At 37.1% G+C, this 17,498-nt stretch overlaps 2 protein-coding genes and 3 pseudogenes across 6 annotated transcripts in view; 1 reads left to right on the forward strand and 4 right to left on the reverse strand.

The window, feature by feature from the left end:
* Positions 1 to 17,498, forward strand: part of elfn1b (extracellular leucine-rich repeat and fibronectin type III domain containing 1b) — a 166,884-nt gene that overhangs the window by 77,303 nt on the left and 72,083 nt on the right. The window lies entirely within an intron of this gene.
* LOC129445000 (UDP-glucuronosyltransferase 2C1 pseudogene) lies at positions 59 to 2,657 on the reverse strand (annotated as a pseudogene).
* LOC141349097 (UDP-glucuronosyltransferase 2C1 pseudogene) lies at positions 3,714 to 7,326 on the reverse strand (annotated as a pseudogene).
* On the reverse strand, positions 7,399 to 12,971 carry LOC129444997 (UDP-glucuronosyltransferase 2C1). 4 transcript variants are annotated; one of them, XM_055206057.2, is made up of 3 exons: positions 12,860 to 12,971; positions 9,731 to 9,928; positions 7,399 to 9,544 (listed from the first exon to the last, which is right to left on the reverse strand). In XM_055206057.2, exon 3 carries the CDS (start codon positions 9,537 to 9,539, stop codon positions 7,950 to 7,952), a length of 1,590 nt encoding a protein of 529 aa, XP_055062032.2. In that variant the 5' UTR covers positions 9,540 to 9,544; positions 9,731 to 9,928; positions 12,860 to 12,971; the 3' UTR covers positions 7,399 to 7,949. The 4 variants fall into 4 exon arrangements, with proteins under 4 accessions (XP_055062032.2, XP_055062031.2, XP_055062029.2 ...); XM_055206056.2 differs by lacking the exon at positions 12,860 to 12,971 and adding an exon at positions 10,012 to 10,313; XM_055206054.2 differs by lacking the exon at positions 9,731 to 9,928 and having other exon boundaries at positions 12,860 to 12,953.
* On the reverse strand, positions 13,005 to 17,021 carry LOC129444999 (UDP-glucuronosyltransferase 2C1 pseudogene; annotated as a pseudogene).

A 17,498-nucleotide genomic window follows, 5' to 3' on the forward strand; every position in this document is an offset into this window, starting at 1 on the left:
ACTTTTTAATGATATTCTAATTATATGACCAGCCCCTGTATGTAGTAAAACAAACAAAAAATCATTCCAGTTTATTTTTTCCCCTACATATTCTGCAGCATAAATATCTGATAAGCACATATGTGGTCAGCATTATGAGTGACACAGCAGAAAACAGGAACAGCATTACATCAACAGAGTGATACGAGTACCAGGGCATTTTGTACGACTCTGTGCGTAAATGAGCGGCACCTTTGTGCCTCATGACAAACTCAATCCAGAAGATGGCGCTGTCTAGAGGCTTCACTGGAACGTCTCTGTGAAGTCTTGAGAGCCTCTGCATGTTCTCCCGATAACTGGGATTATAAAGAACGTCCTTGACAGTTTCTAAGAAGGAATCCTTATCCACTGTGGCAAAGTCTACGGTCTTGGCTACACCCTTCACTCTCATCTTTGAAAGATTATTAGGCTGGTCAAAGATGAGTCCAAAACCAATGATTGGTACCCCATGGTAGATAGCTTCTTGGATTCCATTGGTTCCACCATGAGCCACAAAGACTCTGGTTTTAGGATGACCCAGAAGATCATTCTGAGGCATCCAGTCCATTATTAAAGTGTTGTTTCCCAGTGCAGATGGTTTTCTTCCTTTGTACCTCCAGATGATCTTCTGTGGAAGTTCAGCAAAAGCTTCAGCAATGGCCTCTGCCACATCATCAGGAAGTTGACCAATGAGAGTGCCCAGAGACATGACGATGACACCATGATCACCAGAGCTCTGCACAAAGTCCTCGAGATCTTGAGGAAGAGGCTTTGAAGGCTTACACTGAAAACCACCCATGTAGACGATGTTTGGCATAGTAGGCCGTGGAAATTCAAAAATAAAATCAACCCTGTGGAGCCACAAATCAGCACCTTGAATTAAGGTAAAGTAGGATGTTCCTGGGCCAATAAAGCGTTCGCTTATTTTGTTATAATATGGAGCGATCATAAGAGCGACCTGTGTTTCACTGATGGTGTACATCAAAATATTTTTCACTCTTTCAAAGAAACTCATGCGGTCTGATAACTCAATAATTGGTGAAGGTACATAAGAAAGTGGTGAAGGGGCTATTGCAAAGTGACCCTCACTGTACACCGCCCAACGGACATTGTAGACAATGGGCAATTTAAGGTAATGACCCAATATTACACCTCCAAACATGGCTGGATCTGTAAGCATCAAATCATATTTGCTCTCTTTTAGGGACTGCATTAGCTGCTGGTCTTCAAGCATGTTAACTATTAGATCACATTCTGCTTTATTCATCTCTAGGAAACCTTGCCACAACCCTATCTCCAATTTCAAGCGAGCCCAAGTGGAGCCGTCCCTCAAAATGTTTAGCATATTTGATGTAAACCCCTGTAGGAATTCTTCATCAAATCCTCCTGCATTATTCAGAGTGATGGATGTGTAGAGAGGTGAAGATTCTTTGATGTACCAGCTGTCTGACATCCGGATGACTGTGATATTGTGACCTTTGGAGTGAAGAGCCTCAATCAAGATTTTCATGTTGACCCAATGACTGCCGTCCACAGGAAAGACAAGAACATTGCCGCTGTGAACAACCGGGAGAGTCATCACCAGGAGGGTTAAGAAAACTGGACCAAACATCAGATAAACCTGTCCATTCATTGTACCTGTAACAAAGCAAGAGATCAGAAATTACATACTGATATAGTTTTCGTTTAGCATGTCATGTTGACAGAACTAATTGTCATTTTACTGTAACTTTACAACAGAAAAACAGATTACCTTTACAGTTCTTGATCAGAACTTTGAATAAAACAGTCAACTAATTCTCAGTCTGTCTAATTTCACTTCAAATTATAACATGTGTAGACAAATATTAAACATTATTCTTGTTCAGAATTGTCTGAACCTGGAGGTAATTATGTAAGTGACAGCAAAATGTACTCATAAAATAATATTTTAAATATTAAAATTTTATGAAAGTATGAAAACACTGGAGCATTTCAAGATTCATTTTTTAATGCGATACAGTTGAACTCTGCATAACTCAATTATAAATTTTAATGTATGCATATAATATTGTTTTTAGAAAAAAATATTTGCTTCAAAATCTCATCTTTTCTGTTGTAAACATTATCAAATTACTGAACTGATCTTAATGTTGTACTGTACACACTATTTGACAGGCAGATTTAACTCCACGCTATGTCACTTTGCAGTGCGTTCTACCATTTGCTAAAAGAAATAAAAACAATCAACTGCTGATTTTTAAATCTGTAAAAAATATTAAGGGCTAATAATTTTTTTAATCTATGTAAAATACACATTCTTACCTGTGAATATTTAGCATGCAATATCATTACCGGCTAAACTTTACACAGCTTCAGGTGCAAGCACAGGTTTAACTCTTATGCATTCAGGCACATTCATATAAGAGGGAAAGTTCATTCAACAATCTTTAAAGGGACAAAGAGCATCAACCTCGAGAAATTTAGTTAATAAACTACAACTCAAAATTACATCACTGTGATATAAAATAAGAATTCTATTTATTTATGGGTTTTGGGTTAATCACAATTTAATAAAAAATATCTGCTTTTAAAATAGGGAAAACATTTCTGTCAACAGGCAAGAAATGTGCATATGAAAAAGATTAGCCCAGATAGCATGCAACCATTGAAACAATGCTAAAAATTGTTGATTTGTCAATGTTAATCAATATCAGGTTTGTACCCTCCATCAACATTGAAAAAATGTTGAAACCCCAACAAACCACCACTATCGTGATCAGTGCCTGCTTTAGTTGGGCTGTTGACTCCTGAGATTCATTAAGTTAAATCTTTCTTTTCATTTTTAGTGTTTGTATGTGTTGATGTAGAAACGCAAGTGCATTGGAAAGAAAGAAAGTGTTTCAAAGTTAAGTTAAAACTGATTGCTTTTTTTGAAGTTTTGAAGATAGATGATTATGTTGATCCGGTTTTGACCATTATAATTCTTCTGGTTTGTAAATCCACTGTGACAAGATAAACAGAAAAAAAATGCTGACACATTTAGACATCATTACTCATCCTACAAATCTCAACAATGGTGACAATCATCAAACAAATTCAGATAAAACCATCAACTGCAATGCATTCTGGGAGTCATAAATTAGTTTAGTACTGCGAGGATACCCAACATGCATTGCAGCATGAAGCTTTCTTTTGTTGATCGTCACCATTGATGAGATTATTGACCGATTCATGATGTCAGAGATAGATGCAATAGTTTAACCTTCTAAATGTGTTTTTAAAATTCTCAAAATAACAGACCTGACGCTGCTTCAAACTAGTACTGTAAATCCACTTCTTTCACATTTTTAACAGTATTTCATTAATATTATTCAGGTATATCTACAAGAATTAAACTACTTATTTGTTGTCTTTGCAATAGCAGATGTATTTTAAAACACTGCTTCAACAGCCAAAGAAAACTTAACATTAAAACACAATAGTCAAGAGGACAACTAAAGCAAACACTGATCGCAATAATTGTGATTTGTTTAAATTTCAATATTTTTTCAATATTAACGGAGGGTGCAAACCTGATATTGATTCAATGGTATTACCATTGACAAATCAACAACCTTCAACACTGCTTCAATAGTTGCATGCCATCTGGGTAGTGCTACTCTGCCACAATGATGTCATATAATACCCATAAATAGTCGAGTTATAATTAATTACATTATATTTTGGGTCAAGGGTTCATCCAAAAATTACCTTTCATGTATGAATTGCAATGGATCACAAAAGCAAATAAATTGCAGAGTGCACTTTTTTATTCAATAAATCACAATATGTGGTTTACCAAAAAAAATAAATATGCAAGAGGTCATGTTGTGTAAGAACAATGAATATCTCACTATTGAATTAGAATGATATGAAGTACAAATAAACATTGACTTTGACAATAATGCTGAGTAGAAAAAAAATCACCAAAGACCAAGTGAGTAAACAATGCAACGTAATACGTATCAAAGATGATTTAATAAAACAAAGTAAAACACAAATTGAACATTTGTTAAATAAAAAAAATCTTTCTAGTTTGTTTTTTTCTTCTACATATTCTGCAGCATAAATATCTGATAAGCACATATGTGGTCAGCATTATGAGTGACACAGCAGACAGCAGGAACAACATGACATCAACAGAGTGATACGAGTACCAGGGCATTTTGTACGACTCTGTGCGTAAATGAGCGGCACCTTTGTGCCTCATGACAAACTCAATCCAGAAGATGGCGCTGTCCAGAGGCTTCACTGGAACGTCTCTGTGAAGTCTTGAGAGTCTCTGCATGTTCTCCCGATAACTGGGATTATAAAGAACCTCCTTGACAGTTTCTAGAAAGGAGTCCTTATCCACTGTGGCAAAGTCTACGGTCTTGGCTACACCCTTCACTCTCATCTTTGAAAGATTATCAGGCTGGTCTAAGATGAGTCCAAATCCAATGATTGGTACCCCATGGTAGATGGCTTCTTGGACTCCATTGGTTCCACCATGAGCCACAAAGACTCTGGTTTTAGGATGACCCAGAAGATCATTCTGAGGTATCCAGTCCATTATTAAGGTGTTGTTTCCCAGTGCAGATGGTCTCCTTCCTTTGTACCTCCAGATGATCTTCTGTGGAAGTTCAGCAAAAGCTTCAGCAATGGCCTCTGCCACATCATCAGGAAGTTGACCAATGAGAGTGCCCAGAGACATGACGATGACACCGTGATCACCAGAGCTCTGCACAAAGTCCTCGAGATCTTGTGGAAGAGGCTTTGATGGCTTACACTGAAAGCCACCCATGTAGACAATGTTTGGCATAGTGGGCCGTGGATATTCAAAAATAAAATCAACCCTGTGGAGCCACAGATCAGCACCCTGAATTAAGGAAAAATAGGATGTTCCTGGGCCAATGAAGCGTTCGCTTACTTCGTTATAATATGGAGTGAACATGAAAGCGACAAGTGATTCAGTGATGATGTACATCAAAATATTCTTCACTCTTTCAGAAAAACTCATGCGGTCTGATAACTCAATCATTGGCAAAGGTACATAAGAAAGTGGTGAAGGGGCTATTGCAAAGTGACCCTCATTGTACACTGTCCAACGGACATTGTAGACAATGGGCAGTTTAAGATAATGACCCAATATTACACCTCCAAACATGGCCGGATCTGTAAGCATCAAATCATATTTGCTCTCTTTTAGGGAATAAATTAGCTGCTGGTCTTCAAGCATGTTACTTATTAGATCATATTCGCCTTTAATCATCTCTAGAAAACCTTGCCACGTTTCTATCTCCAGTTTCAGGCGAGCCCAAGTGGAGCCATCCCTCAATATGTTTAGCATTCTTGATGCAAACACCTGGAAGAATTCTTCATCAAGTCCTCCTGCAGTCTTCACAGTGATGGATGTGTAGAGAGGTGAAGATTCTTTGATGTACCAGCTGTCTGACATCCGGATGACTGTGATATTGTGACCTTTGGTGTGAAGAGCCTCAATCAGGATTTTCATGTTGACCCAATGACTGCCGTCCACAGGATAGACAAGGACATTCCCGCTTTGAACAACCGGGACAGTCATCACCAGGAGGGTTAAGAAAACTGGACCAAACATCAGATAAACCTGTCCGTTCATTGTACCTGTAACAAAGCAAGAGATCAGAACTTATTTACTAATCGGCGGCTGCTGACTTTTCTTCCGAGGGGTGCGAATTCAAAATATGTGTTCAGAGTGTCGTTCAGCATGTCAAAATATGTGTTTGTTGCGTCATTTAAAAAATACGCACACATGTCGAAAGGGTTTATGATAAAAGAAACGCTCACGTTTAGAAATACTCGCAAGACACTCACTTAACACTAATCTCTGATTACACATGAGATTAAGCAATATCTGGCAAACGTAAACGTCTCTTTTATCATAAACCCCTTTGACGTAGGTGTAGCGGGCGCTTATTTTGACAAGACGTGATGCACATAAGTTTACATGATGTGTCGAACACATATTTTGAAAAGACGAGCAACACACATGATGGGCTAAATACATCATGTGATGAGCTCCGCATTAGTGATGGGTCGTTCGCGAACGAGCCGGCTCTAAGAGCTGATTCTTTGTAGCGAACGAGCAGAGCCGAATCTTCAGACGCAGGCAGGGGTGGGACCGTAAGAGCCAGCTCTTCTAAGGGAGCCAAGCCAGAAGAGCCGAATCTATGAAAAGAGCCAGACTGCCATCACTAAAATGTAGAGCCGGAGCTTGAGCCGAAAGAGCCGAATCTATGGAAAGAGCCGGACTGCCCATCACTACTCCGCATTTGTGCAACCTCGAAAAAGACATTGCTGGCCGCCACTGGTACTGATATAGTTTTTAGTTAGCATGTGATGTCTTCAGTAGGCTACATTATTAACAGAACTAACTGTAATTTTACTTTAACTTTACTATAAACAAAAGATGAGATCAGAAACAGTTTATCTTCTACAGTTCTTGATCAAAACTCTGTATAAAACGAATTCTCAGTCTGTCCACTTTCACCTTGAATTTTAACATGTGTAGACAAATATTAAACATCATGCTTGTTTAAAATTCTCTGAACCTGGAGGAAATTATGTAAGTGATTATCAATCAACAACAAAAGGTACTGGGTAAACCATGAAAACAGGTCAACTATTTTACAATTTTATGAAAGTATGAAGACATTGGAGTGTTTCAAAATAAATTTTTAATGCAATATAGTTTCCTGTTTTCCTGTCTAGCTCAGTGGTAGGGCATTGCTTTTGCAGTGCAAAAGGTCATAGGTTTGAACCCAGGGAGCACAAGTAAATGTATAGCTTGTAAGTCGCTTTGGATAAAAGCGTCTGCCAAATGCATAAATAAAAATAAATAAATAATCAAAATAAATAAATAACTATGCATAACTCAATTATTAATTTTAATGCAATTTTGTTGTGTAATTTTAACAATATTGTTTTAGAAAAAAATTACTTCAAAATCTCATCTTGTCTGTCGTAAACATTATCAAATTACTGAACTGATCTTAATGTTGTACTGTACAGACCATTTGACAGGCAGATATAACTCTATGTCACGTTGCAGTTGGTTCTAACATTTGCTAAAAGAAATAAAAACAATCCACTGCTGATTTTTAAATCTGTAAAACAATATTAAGGGATAATTATTATTTGAACCTATTTAAAATACACATTCTTACCTGTGAATATTTAGCATGCAATATCATTACCGGCTTAACTTTACACAGCTACAGGTGCAAGCAGCTCTTTTCAGGCACTTTCATATAAGAGGAAAAGTTTATTCAACAATCTTTATAGGGACAAAGAGCATCAACCTCGAGAAATTTAGTTAATAAACTACAACTCAACATTACATCACTGTGATATAAAATTAGAAGTCTTTTTATTTTTGAGTTTTGGTTTAATCACAATTTAATAAAAAAATATCCGCTTCTAAAATAGGGAAAACATTTCTGTCAACAGGCAAGAAAAGTGCGTATGAAAAAGATTAGTGAGACTCTTCCACAATTATGTCGCCCATAAAGAGGCGAGTTATAATTAATTACATTATATTTTGGGCCAAAGGTTCATCCAAAAATTACCTTTCATGTATGAATTGTATTGGATCACAAAAGCAAATAAATTGCAGAGTGCACTTTTTTATTCAATAAATCACAATATGTGGTTTACAAAAAAATTGTTTAAATATGCAAGAGGTTATATGTTGTGTAAGAACAATGAATACCTCACTATTGAATTAGAATGATATGAAGTACAAATAAATATTGACTTTGACAATAATGCTGAGTAGAAAAAAATCACCAAAGACCAAGTGAGCAAACAATGCAACGCAATACCCATCAAAGATGATTTAATAAAACAAAGTAAAACACAAATTGAACATTTGTTAAATAAAAAAAATCTTTCTAGTTTGTTTTTGTTTTTCTCTTACATATTCTGCAGCATAAATATCTGATAAGCACATATGTGGTCAACATTATGAGCGTCACAGCAGACAGCAGGAACAACATGACATCAACAGAGTGATACGAGTACCAGGGCATTTTATACGAGTCTGTGCGTAAATGAGCGGCACCTTTGTGCCTCATGACAAACTCAATCCAGAAGATGGCGCTGTCCAGAGGCTTTACTGGAACGTCTCTGTGAAGTCTTGAGAGTCTCTGCATGTTCTCCCGATAACTGGGATTATAAAGAACCTCCTTGACAGTTTCTAGAAAGGAGTCCTTATCCACTGTGGCAAAGTCTATGGTCTTGGCTACACCCTTCACTCTCATCTTTGAAAGATTATCAGGCTGGTCAAAGATGAGTCCAAATCCAATGATTGGTACCCCATGGTAGATGGCTTCTTGGACTCCATTGGTTCCACCATGAGCAACAAAGGCTCTGGTCTTAGGATGACCCAGAAGATCATTCTGAGGTATCCACTCCATTATTAAAGTGTTGTTTCCCAGTGCAGATGGTTTTCTTCCTTTGTACCTCCAGATGATCTTCTGTGGAAGTTCAGCAAAAGCTTCAGCAATGGCCTCTGCCACATCATCAGGAAGTTGACCAATGAGAGTTCCCAGAGACATGACAATGACACCGTGATCACCAGAGCTCTGCACAAAGACCTCGAGATCTTGCGGAAGAGGCTTTGATGGCTTGCACTGAAAGCCACCCATGTGAACAATGTTCGGCATAGTGGGCCGTGGATATTCAAAAATAAAATCAACCCTGTGGAGCCACAGATCAGCACCCTGAATTAAATTCTCAAATGATATCCCTGGGCCAATGAAGCGTTCACATAGTGCATTATATGGTGGAGCGATCATGAGAGCGATCTGTGTTTGAGTTACAATGTACATTAATATGTTCTTTACTCTTTTAAAAAAACTCATGCGGTCTGATAACTCCATCATTGGCAAAGGTACATAAGAAAGTGGGGATGGAGCTATGGCAAAATGACCCTCACTGAACGCCGTCCACCGGACATTGTAGACAATGGGCAGTTTAAGATAATGACCCAGTATTACACCTCCAAACTTGACTGGATCTGTAAGCATCAAATCATATTTGGCCTCCTGTAAGGCTTGAATTAACTGCTGGTCTTCAAACATGTTCACAATCATTTCACTTTCTACTTGAAAGATTTTTAAAGCATTTTTCCACATCTCCATCTCCAAATTCAGACGAGCCCATGTGGAACCTTCCCTAATAATTTCCAGGAGTCTTGATGCAAACACCTTGACGAATTCTTCATCAAACCCTCCAGGAGCATTCACAGTTATGGATGTGTAGTGAGGTGAAAACTCTTTGACGTACCAGCTGTCTAGCATCCGGATCACTGTGATGTTGTGACCTTTGGCGTGAAGAGCCTCAATCAAGATGTTCATGTTGACCCAATGACTTCCTTCTACAGGAAAGACAAGAACATTCCCGCTCTGAATGACTGGGACAGTCATCGCCAGGAGGGTTAAGAAGATCAGATTAGGCATCAGAGAAACCTTTCTATTCATATCACCTGGAACAAAGACTATGAATTATCCATTGAAAGGTGTCTTAAAATCTGGTAAACATGATATCTACAGTATTTCTAAAAACCATTCCAGCATATTTGGCTATATTCAGGGCAAAATCAGGTTAATATACATAAGTTAATTAATACATTAATACTACTGAATCTGAAGCAAATTATGTTACAGCTTACCAAAATCAGCAACAAATTCTGTTGGGTGACACTTAAGAACACATCAACTATTGTAAGAGTCACATATTACAGTTTTCGGTAGTCAACTGCGTTGTTTGCTTTCGAGTCACTCTTGCGATATTTTGATATAATTTGCATGTCTTCCTGCAAACCCTCTGATAGACATAAAAATGATCCACTACTGCTTGATTATCAAACCTGTAAAATAATATTAATGGTTATCAATAATTTATACAAACATATATTCTTACCTATAAATATTCAGCATGCAATATCATTACCATCTAAACTTATGTTGAGTCTACAGGTGTGAGCACATTCATATAAGACTGGAAGTTCATTTAACAATCTTTAAAGGGACAAAGGGCATCAACCTTCAGATATCTAGTTAATAAATTACCACTCAACATTACAGCATTGTGATAAACAATTAAAAGTTTCTTTACTCTGGTTGTTGGGCAAACACAATTCAATCAAAGTATATCCATTTCTATATAGTGAAAACATTCTTTCAACAGTCAGAAACAAAATAGACAATGAACAGATTTGTGATACTCTGCCGCAGGTACCCAGCTAGTTTTAAGAACGTTCCCTGAAAGTTCCCAAGTTTCCCAAAAACATTCTGCCAATGTAAAAAGTGTCCAGTTTTCTTTAAGTTCTAAGAATGTTTCTGAGTTGTCTGAACGTTAGAGGAATGTTACATTTTACCATTTTTAAACATTATGACAATGTCATGTTTTAATGTTCACACAATGTTTAAAACAACAGCTGTTTATTATATTGACTTGTTTGATTGAATGTAAATGATAGAGAAACATTGCATTTTATTATTTAATAAAACATTATTTCTGAATGTTCAGTAAATATATTCCTGTAGAAAACACAATTCACTTATTAGGTTTAGATGTTTGTTTCATTTTAAGTCACCATTATTGTGATTAGTGTTTGTTTTAGTTGGACTCTTGACAATTGACTTTTTGCTTGCTATTATTTTCCTGGTTGTGTTAACTTTGTGTTAATGCACCACATTTGTTATGAACATGTAAAGTTAATAGTGTAATTCTGTGATTGTCACCATGGTTGAGATTCATACTCTGATTCTTGATGTTTATGCATCCCAATTATACAGCTGATATTTTTTGCTGATATAATCACAAAGTTTCTTAAACTCCTTAATGACAAACTGCTGTGAAAGTGCTGGATCTCATTTCCCTTGTTGATAGAAAATACTTTTTTGATTAGTAAATTAATTAGGTGATGATTTTTACCATTATGTACCAAGCACCACAGAATTACACTATTAACTTTTCATAACAAATGTGGTGTATTAACAAAAAGTTAACACAACCAGGAAAAAATAGCAAGCAAAAAGTCAAGGTTCAAGAGTCCAACTAAAACAAACACTAATTACAATAATGATGACTATAAATGAAACAAATCATCAACATCCAAACCCAATACGTGAATTGTGTCCTCCACAGCAACACATTTACTGAACATTCAGAAATGTTTCATCAATAATAAAATGCAATGTTTCTCTATCATTTACATAACAACCAAACAAAGTCAATATAATAAACAGTTGTTGTTTTAAACATTGTGTGAACATTAAAACATGACATTGTCATAACGTTTAAAAATGGTAAAATGTAACATTCCTCTAACGTTCAGACAACTCAGAAACATTCCTAGAACTTAAAGAAAACTGGACACTTTTTACGTTGGCAGAACGTTTTTGGGAACCTTGGGAACTTTCAGGGAATGTTCTTAGAACTTTTTTCTGCTAGCTGGGTAAACACCCATGAGTTAACAAGTATATTTTTAGAGCAAGGGGTTAAAGGGTTAACTCATCTAAATATTAAATGTCATGTCACAAACCTTTATGATTTGGTTTGGGACACAGAAAAACAGATCAATTGCATACTGTATACAATATTGCATGTGAGAGCTGTGCATAATTCAGTTTAACTGAGTGTATATTGTGAAGTGTTAGGTGGTCCTAAAGTTCCTCACTAGACCAATAACTGGTTCTGGATTTACCTTGACTTCAGTGAAAAATGACATGGACTACAAATGTCCAAATGGACTTGAAGATGAGCCGACATTTTCAACATTTACAAAGCAGCATTTGTCTTATCTATACACAAATTCCCGACCTTAATTTCTCCCGCACCTCGTCTTTCATTTTATTTCTCTGTTTGTTTTGTTGTTGTGGCTGGCAATGTGAGCTGCTCGGCGCTTTCGCAATTTAAGGTCAAAAGTTTGGGGATATCACACAAGTTATGTTGCTACCTAGCCCTATGTATTTTAAAGAGCAACTATGGTCCGATTCACGATTTTACATTTCCTTCGGTGTGTGTGTGTCAAGGGCGTAGGTTTGATTCTGGCATTGGTGGGGACATAAATAAAATGGTTGCATTGCAAAAACTGTTTATCACCGTTTAATTGACATAAACAACAAACAACTCAGTATGCACTTTACTCAGTGACATCTGACTCGCCACCCCTGGTGCCATCCCAAATTTAATATACTATAATAAACAATTCGTTATGTCCTAGACCTAGAGCCTAATAAACAGTAACTGTTTAAGTCTTTGTCAAAAAAAAATCACATTGTAACATATATGAATCCATATTTACTTTATAACATTGAGGAATATGCAATTAATATTTAATTCTTAATATAATTTTGCCAAAAAAATCCCAGTGTTGAATTAGGTATGTATATCATGCTGTTTCCTGAACAACGTTTATTAATGTTTCTGTAGTTCACATAAAATCTTCTTTTCATTAACAGAATAGTTTAAGTTTAAAATGCAACCTTACATTATGTCTACATCTGTGCAAGTAATGACCACATTGCAGTAATGTAAAGTATTCAGCAATCATGACATGAATTAATGTTTTTACATTGTTGGGGTATTTTCTTTCATGGATTAGGGACCCCCTAAATAACCTTGCCACCCCATTTCTAAAAGGTTGACACAAGTTTGCAACTCCTCATGTTAACATGGGATTGTCGTGTATTGGTGAAAACACTGTCCTTAAACATTATGTGACACAACTTGTTCCGTATTTTGTGCATGAAACAGTTACAGTGGGTATAATAATACTTTCTTCCTCACTTACCTGTAGCCCGAATAATCACGCGCGTCTTGTTGAGTGAAATTGTTGCGTTGTACAAAGTGAAACCAAACACGTAGCGAGTAAAGACACGCCCATCATAAAGTGATGTGGTTAGAGAGGCGGGACTCAAGAATTGCTAATCCAATCATATTAGCAATGTGAGTTAGAGAGGCGGGACTAAAGAAATGCAAAGCCAATCATATTAGCAATGTGAGTTACGGAGGCGGGCATTGCAGAGAACGAAAGCTGTTAACCGTTTGTGTACCACATAGAGCGTTATTTTTACAGAACAGGATGGCAAAAGATTTCTAATCTCATTTAAGTGGTTCCTGAAAAAATTTAATAAGTAAAAAATAGAAAACACAAGAATAAGACGGACATCAGGTTATATATAAATATAGATTTTATTGCTAGGGACAATTCAGTGTTCCCTGAATATTGGTAGGGACACCTCTCTAGCGTCCCACCCTAAATCTACACCCATGAAGTGTGTGTATTAGTACATGTTAATGATATGCAAAAGGTACAAATCCCAATAACCATGACGTGAGTTACCGTCTCTGTTGTTTAGTGTAACAAAATAAACTTGTCAGGAACTCCTTATGTGTGTTTTTATCACACTTCACGCATAACATTGCCCTGCAGCTGTATATCTGCCACACGGTACCCAAGGGGGGCGGGACCTAATAAGTAGAGAGGTCTCGTGACTACTTAAACACACATATGCTGATGTACTACAGTCTCTAATTTTAATCTCTTTTCTTGGACTACAACAAACGCACGGATTGTAGGCAACAGTTTACTTCCTGGGCCTTTGACGTAGACGAGGCTGACATTGTCATAATTCCTCCCGCTTCACACTTAACCTGTAAGTTAACTCCTGTTAGCATTGCATTATGAGCGAATTTTTCAAACATGGTACTGTAAAGAGCGTAACATTTCCTGCTGATGTCAGAGTTATTCAGGCCAATCACAACATACAGATTAGCTGGCCAATCAGGGACACAGCACTTTTTAGATCAATATGTTTTGTACTAAATTAATGCATTTGAGGAAAGCAGTATATCTGGAGCTACAAAAATGTACGGTATGTAACAGATAATGTGTTTTTGAACCATAAACCACGCGAACGCATTGTATACCAAATACACAATTTTTTTTAGCAACAAAATAGGTGCACTTTCACATGATCAAATCTATGAAAATATATATTCCCTAATATTTAATATAGGCTATAAGGAATTGCACGCAACATACATGAGTTTTTTTTTAATCACCCGCCTCGCAAATAAAGTGACATTTCTTTACCCGCCTCCAGGTTATGAGGCGACCCACGCATCAATAATAAACAGTGAACAGAGTCACAAGAGACTTTCTATGCTTTTCTATACTTTATATTATCCACTTTATATAACTTATAAATTATTTTATTTTTACTTTATAATGCATTTTTAAAAATTATAAAAAATATCAGACAACCACCAACAAAATCTGTATTCTCCCCAAAACAAACCACTCATGTGGAAATTACATTTGCAATATATTTTCCAAACTAATAAGTATAAAATAAAATGGGTTAACAGCACAGCAGAGCATTTACACCTAAACATGATGTCAAAAATACCTGTATAGAATTAACCCGAATGTGTAAGCTAGTTCAGTTTTCCAGTCCAGGATTGGTTCATGGGGTTGTGAGGACCTGAGTGAAATCATAAAATATCATTTTGAGCAAATAACATGCCCGTTTATTTTATTAAAGTATATAAAACGGCATACAAAACATCATTTTTATATATAAAAAAGTACAAATATTCCAATTGTACCTAGGTCATGGGTAGGCAAGTTTGGTCCTAAAGAGCCACAGACCTGCAAAGTTTAGCTCCAACCTTATCAAACACACTGGGACCTCATTTATAAAGCTTGAGCATCACTGAATGTTTGTATCTACTGTAATAATTGTGTATGAGTCTATTGGCTGTCCTCAGTGCAAAAATATGAATCTCACAACATACAGTCACTGGTGAACAGGGGTCAACCCATGCTAGGCCAATCAATAAGCTTTAAATGAAAAATAAAATGAACAGTATATTTTTAAACAAATCAAATGAATGTAAGAGCGGGGGCAAACTACTGGGCCCAGCCTAGCAAAATGATGAGCTCGGCCCTGCTTTTGACTGAGCGACTTCTTGATTAATATTACTAACATTATGTCGCAGACTCAAGCACACACCACTATGCTTCCACAGAAAACATACATAAATGAATTGTTCTTTTTTTATTCTAGCTAGCACACCTAACCACAACCAACCCATTTTAATGACCAGTAAGAAAGCAAATGTGTACTTCGTGTGGCATCCTATACCTTATGTTCTGAATTTTCAGTTTTTCTGGTAAAATTTTAGCCCACCACAGTAAAAACACACCAATATTAAATTTGTTAAAGACAAATCATTCTAGTTTGTTTTTTGATTTTCTCCTACATATTCTGCAGCATAAATATCTGATAAGCACATATGTGGTTAGGATTAGGAGTGACACAGTAGACAGCAGGAACAACATGACATCAACAGAGTGATACGAGTACCAGGGCATTTTATACGAGTCTGTGCGTAAATGAGCGGCACCTTTGTGCCTCATGACAAACTCAATCCAGAAGATTGCGTTGTCCAGAGGCTTTACTGGAACGTCTCTGTGAAGTCTTGAGAGTCTCTGCATGTTCTCCCGATAACTGGGATTATAAAGAACCTCCTTGACAGTTTCTAGAAAGGAGTCCTTATCCACTGTGGCAAAGTCTACGGTCTTGGCTACACCCTTCACTCTCATCTTTGAAAGATTATCAGGCTGGTCAAAGATGAGTCCAAATCCAATGATTGGTACCCCATGGTAGATGGCTTCTTGGACTCCATTGGTTCCACCATGAGCAACAAAGGCTCTGGTCTTAGGATGACCCAGAAGATCATTCTGTGGTATCCAGTCCATTATTAAAGTGTTGTTTCCCAGTGCAGATGGTCTCCTTCCTTTGTACCTCCAGATGATCTTCTGTGGAAGTTCAGCAAAAGCTTCAGCAATGGCCTCTGCCACATCATCAGGAAGCTGACCAATGAGAGTGCCCAGAGCCATGATGATGACACCATGATCACCAGAGCTCTGCACAAAGTCCTCAAGGTCATGCGGAAGAGGCTTTGATGGCTTACACTGAAAGCCACCCATGTGAACAATGTTTGGCATAGTGGGACGTGGAAATTCAAAGATAAAATCAACCCTGTGGAGCCACAGATCAGCACCCTGAATTAAATTCTCAAATGATATCCCTGGGCCAATGAAGCGTTCACATAGTGCATTATATGGTGGAGCTATCACAAAAGCAGCCTGTGTTTGAATTATAATGTAAATTATAATGTTCTTCACTCTTTCAGTAAAACTCATGCGGTCCGATAACTCCATCATTGGCAAAGGTACATAAGAAAGTGGTGAAGGAGCTATGGCAAAATGACCCTCACTGAACGCCGTCCACCGGACATTATAGACAATGGGTAGTTTAAGATAATGACCCAGTATTACGCCTCCAAACTTTACTGGATCTGTAAGCATCAAATCATACTTGGCCTCCTGTAAGGCTTGAATTAAGTGCAGGTCTTCAAACATGTTCACAATCATTTCACTTTCTACTTTTACCATTTGTAAAATATTTTCCCACATCTCTAGCTCCAAATTCAGACGAGCCCAAGTGGAACCACTCCTGATAATTTTAAGGAGTCTCGCTGGAAACACCTTGAAGAATTCTTCACCAAACCCTCCAGGAGCATTCACAGTGATGGATGTGTAAAGGGGTGACGATTCTTTGACGTACCAGCTGTCTAGCACCCGGATGACTGTGATATTGTGACCTTTGGAGTGAAGAGCCTCGATCAAGATTTTCATGTTGACCCAATGACTGCCGTCCACAGGAAAGACAAGAACATTCCCGCTCTGAATGACTGGGAAAGTTATCGCCAAAAAGGTTAAGAAGACGAGACTAAGCATTGGAGAAACCTGTCCATTCATATCACCTGGAATAAAGCCAGAAAATAGGAATTATCTATTGGAATGATGACTTCGGTGATTGCCTGGAAAATGACATAAACTACAAATGGACTTGAAAATGAGCCAACTTAAAAAAATCACCAAAGACAAGCTGTAAAAACGACGAAAAACATCGATACTTATCAAGGATGAAAGCAAATATGAGGGTTTGAACAGTATACATATACTGCATACACTACAGTATTAAACAGTCAACAGAGTCACAAGAGACTTTGTATACTTTATATTACTTATAAATTATTTTATTATTACTTTACTATACATCAACAAAACAACAACAAAATATCAGCCAACCAACAACAAAATCTGTATTCTCCCCAAACCATCCCACTACTGTAGAAAAACATTTGCAATATATGTTTACACATTTTCCACACTAATAAGTATAAAACAAAATAGATTAACAGCACAGCAGAGCATTTAAACACAAACATGATGTCAAATAAAATAAACATGAATGAGTAAGCTAGTACAGTATTATTTATATGGTATCTCTTCATCTTAGGGCTGTTAAACCCAACATCGGCTGAATCTACTTCAGGACTGGTTCATGGGACTG

The sequence above is a fragment of the Misgurnus anguillicaudatus genome, chromosome 3, assembly GCF_027580225.2.
Source record: "Misgurnus anguillicaudatus chromosome 3, ASM2758022v2, whole genome shotgun sequence".
NCBI classification, from domain to species: domain Eukaryota; kingdom Metazoa; phylum Chordata; class Actinopteri; order Cypriniformes; family Cobitidae; genus Misgurnus; species Misgurnus anguillicaudatus.

What these genes read in the sequence shown, in the direction of transcription:
- LOC129444997 (XM_055206057.2), bottom strand. Translation starts at nt 9,539, where the DNA reads ATGAATAGAAAGGTTTCTCTGATGCCTAATCTGATCTTCTTAACCCTC.